Source organism: Triticum aestivum, chromosome 1B, assembly GCF_018294505.1.
Source record: "Triticum aestivum cultivar Chinese Spring chromosome 1B, IWGSC CS RefSeq v2.1, whole genome shotgun sequence".
Taxonomy (NCBI): domain Eukaryota; kingdom Viridiplantae; phylum Streptophyta; class Magnoliopsida; order Poales; family Poaceae; genus Triticum; species Triticum aestivum.
This window is the reverse complement of record NC_057795.1, coordinates 77,994,326-77,997,705: the sequence shown is the minus strand read 5'-3', so window position 1 is coordinate 77,997,705 and position 3,380 is coordinate 77,994,326. Positions and strand designations below refer to the sequence as shown.

General features: G+C 46.9%; 1 protein-coding gene across 1 annotated transcript; it reads right to left on the bottom strand.

Annotated features, from left to right (window-relative positions):
* Positions 1–1,840: 1,840 nt before the first annotated feature.
* LOC123087209 (uncharacterized protein At4g08330, chloroplastic) lies at positions 1,841–2,785 on the bottom strand. The gene is made up of 2 exons (XM_044509154.1): positions 2,563–2,785; positions 1,841–2,443 (listed from the first exon to the last, which is right to left on the bottom strand). The coding sequence occupies exons 1-2, from the start codon at positions 2,631–2,633 to the stop codon at positions 2,050–2,052; spliced, it is 465 nt and encodes a 154-aa protein (XP_044365089.1). The 5' UTR covers positions 2,634–2,785; the 3' UTR covers positions 1,841–2,049.
* Between the last annotated feature and the right edge of the window lie 595 nt (positions 2,786–3,380).

The window sequence follows — 3,380 nt, the reverse complement described above, 5'->3', positions numbered from 1 at the left end:
CAGAGAGCAATAAATCAAAATATCAGAAATAAAATTTGATTCAAATTTCTAGTCTAGACAAGCAAGGTGGCCCACGACACTTGGATATGGACGAGACACACCTGTTACACTAAGACCACGACTGAACACACACATAGTGGCTGAAAGGGATAATATGTGCATGATCCATACAAATAGGGCCAACGAACACCACACCATCTACATGCACGCCAACGTCACCGAGGAGGCCCATTAAGGAGGACTTGGGTTTGATACAGTGGTGGCACCACCCATGTTGCCCTAGAAAGAGCGAGTTGGGGCGACTTTGCCTTTTCCTCCGCATACATGTTCTTGTATGCCTAGATAGTGGCTTTTTAACCACCATCGATGTATGCTCAATTATTATCACTCTATAAGTTTTCATTGTCTTAGCCCGTTACAAACAAAGTTACAAATTTGGAAGATAAGATTCTTATCTGAAAAATTCTTTGGTACCATTTCAACCAAGTAAATTTATATCTTAAACTCATTGAAATTTATATGGACTTTGGCTATTTCACAAGAATTTTGGAGGGAACCTGACATGAGGTGTTTTATTCATTAGTCTCAGTAACCGATGTGTTGTTATGCAAGCCTCTTTTGCAGCCTCTTTGATTCAAAGAAATTCCACATGAATTTTGGAGGATCCTATTCGTTACGATTTTATTTCCATATAGCTTGTTTGGTTTGTCCAATTAGAGACTATAGGAAGTTCTGTTTGTTCCCATGACAAGTATATCCACGCCAAACTTCTTTGGAAAACTTCCGATGCTTTTCGTGTGGCTTAACCAAACAACTCATGTAAGGATTTATACGTATTCAATTCAATCAGGATTGAACAAACCATGCCATCCAATTCCTACATTTATATTTCTATTGCCTCATTTATACTTGCGGGTGCTATCACCACGTTATTTGCGCTGAAATTTGGGATGGACTTTAGGCCTATATAGCAATTTCTGAAAATCTCTAAGGGTCCATATGGATTTTTTGGCACTAGGTGTAGGGGAAGTTCAGTTCCACCCTGAAAGTAGAAGAGGAGTTGAACCTCTTTATAAGGGTTTCTCTTCTACATGCTATTAAAGCTTGAGAAGAGAAGAGGCCCTCGCACACTCCTCCTCCGCCGCCGCCCGCCGTGCCGCGCGTTGCGGAAATGAGCCCAGCCGAGCTCACCATCTACGCGCTTATTTTTGCCAGTTAGTAACGGAGAGTCCCACGTGGCTGCGCCTCTCCGGTTCCTGTATAGGAGAGAGGCCAATAGGTTTTTGTGCTAGTGATTTATCTATGAATTAAATTAGTCGAAAAATTGCCTATGTACTCAACAATTTGATCATTAGTGTGAAACACCAAGAACATTGATATTTTTCGCGGGTTTGGTTCCTAGTTTCCTACAGAAATCCATGATATATGCCACTTCAATTCATGACAGTATCTAGCTTAGTTGGTCAACAAGAACCTCACCAAGTCACTATCTTATCACAGTGACAAGTGAGGAGTATACAATGCAATAATGCGTCTGTCGTGTAAGTGACATTTGCTTCAATAAGTCAAATGCTCGTGATCATCAATCATTATCCAAAATACAATCAATAAGGGAGATGATGAGTCAACCCTCTTAAACTTCTCTCAATTAGTCCTTCTCTGCATTCGGCCCTAAACGAAACGCAACATGGGACCGCGGCGTCGCCGCGTCTTCCGGGAGCAATCAAATTAAAAAACTATTTCAATATGTAGAAATATGTCACCCGTCACTCTTCATCAATTTATTTTTTGAATAAATTGGCTGATGCATAAATTCAATACAATCAATCAGTCAGTTTTGTACATTAGCGACACAATCAATTGCCAGGGGTAATCAATCAATCAAAATATCAGAAGGAAGATTTGATTCCAATTTCCAATCAATCAATTTGTACACTAGCGAGCGCGAACAGCAATTCCCGTTCGCGTCGACGGAAAGGAAGAAAAGAAATGGAAACACAAAAAATGGACGGAATGTGCGCACGGGCATATGCCATATGGCAACGCAGATCAAGATCGCGGATCCGCCGGCTTGTCGGGCGGCGGTGGCGTCGCGGCGGCGGAGAAGGCGTCATCGGAGGAGGCGGGGTGGAGGGCGCGGATCTTGATGTGGTACCGCGGCGGCCTGGTGGCGGTGCTGTTGTCGTCGTAGCCGTAGCCGAGGTGCGCGCCGCACTTGCGGCAGAGCAGGCGCGTGCGGCGCGCGAAGAGGCGGCGCGCGCGCAGGTCGAGGCAGCGGAACTCGTCGAGGTGGCCGAAGCGCGCGTCGTCGATGGAGTCGAACACCACCACGGCCGCGCTCCGCCAGTCCCGTCGCCTCGCCCCTCCGGCGCCGGAGCCCACGATGCCCGCCGTGTCCCGCGCCGACGAGCTCAGCTTCAGGTCGTACCCGCACCGGCCGCAGCTGCACGCACAGACAAAGCGGCGTCAGCACGAATGCACGATGATCCATGGCACGAACGAGAACGAACACATCAAGAACTCAAGAAACCGAATGCGGCCAGGCGAGAGCGCGAGACGCACCAGTAGGTGACGGTGGAGGCGCTCCGGGGGAGAAGGGGAGAAGGCGTCCCCGTGCGCTTGTCGAACTCCATGAACCGATCCGCGAGCTGCTCTGATTGTCAGTTGTTTCCTGATTTGTCTTGTGTCCAATAGGAGATCGACGAAGGTTGTATATATAGCCATTAGGGTAAGGCCCGAGGTGGGAAGGTGGGAGAGTGTGTGGGGTCGCGCCGACCGCATCCAGGTGGGTGGGCGGGCGGGGGGAACATGCCGATGGTGGCCGGTGGTGCTCCGCGGGCTTGCGGGTCATCTCCTCTGCCTGCCCACGTTGTTGCGACCGACCCGGTCATCATCACTGTGACCTCGGCCACCAGCCCACCACCATGCATCATCACTCTGCATTTGTCTTGGTCTAAGATTTTCTTGGAAATTTGTTTATCCAGCCTGTCGATGGGTCAATGGAACATTTACTTTATCCTGGTTTTTGTTTGAGTAAGTAATGCAATAATGGTCCTGAAAAAAAAAATATACAGCTGCAAATGCGCCGTACAAGTAACACTTGGCGCCTGCCTTTAAGTCAATGCTCGAGATGTATCATTTATCCAAAAACGGAAAGTCGATGCCCGGGACAAGTCAACTTTCTTACACTTCTTTTGTTTTGGATTTTGTTTTAACACGGTAACACTCATGTACACGCATACACATTTATCTTATTACCTCCGCCTAGGTAAATAAGTCATTCACGTAGTTCTAGGTCGACGATTTAACTATCTAAATATGTATTATATGTGACAAAAAATATATATTTAGAAACTACATCCGTGTGGAAACCTAGTGAT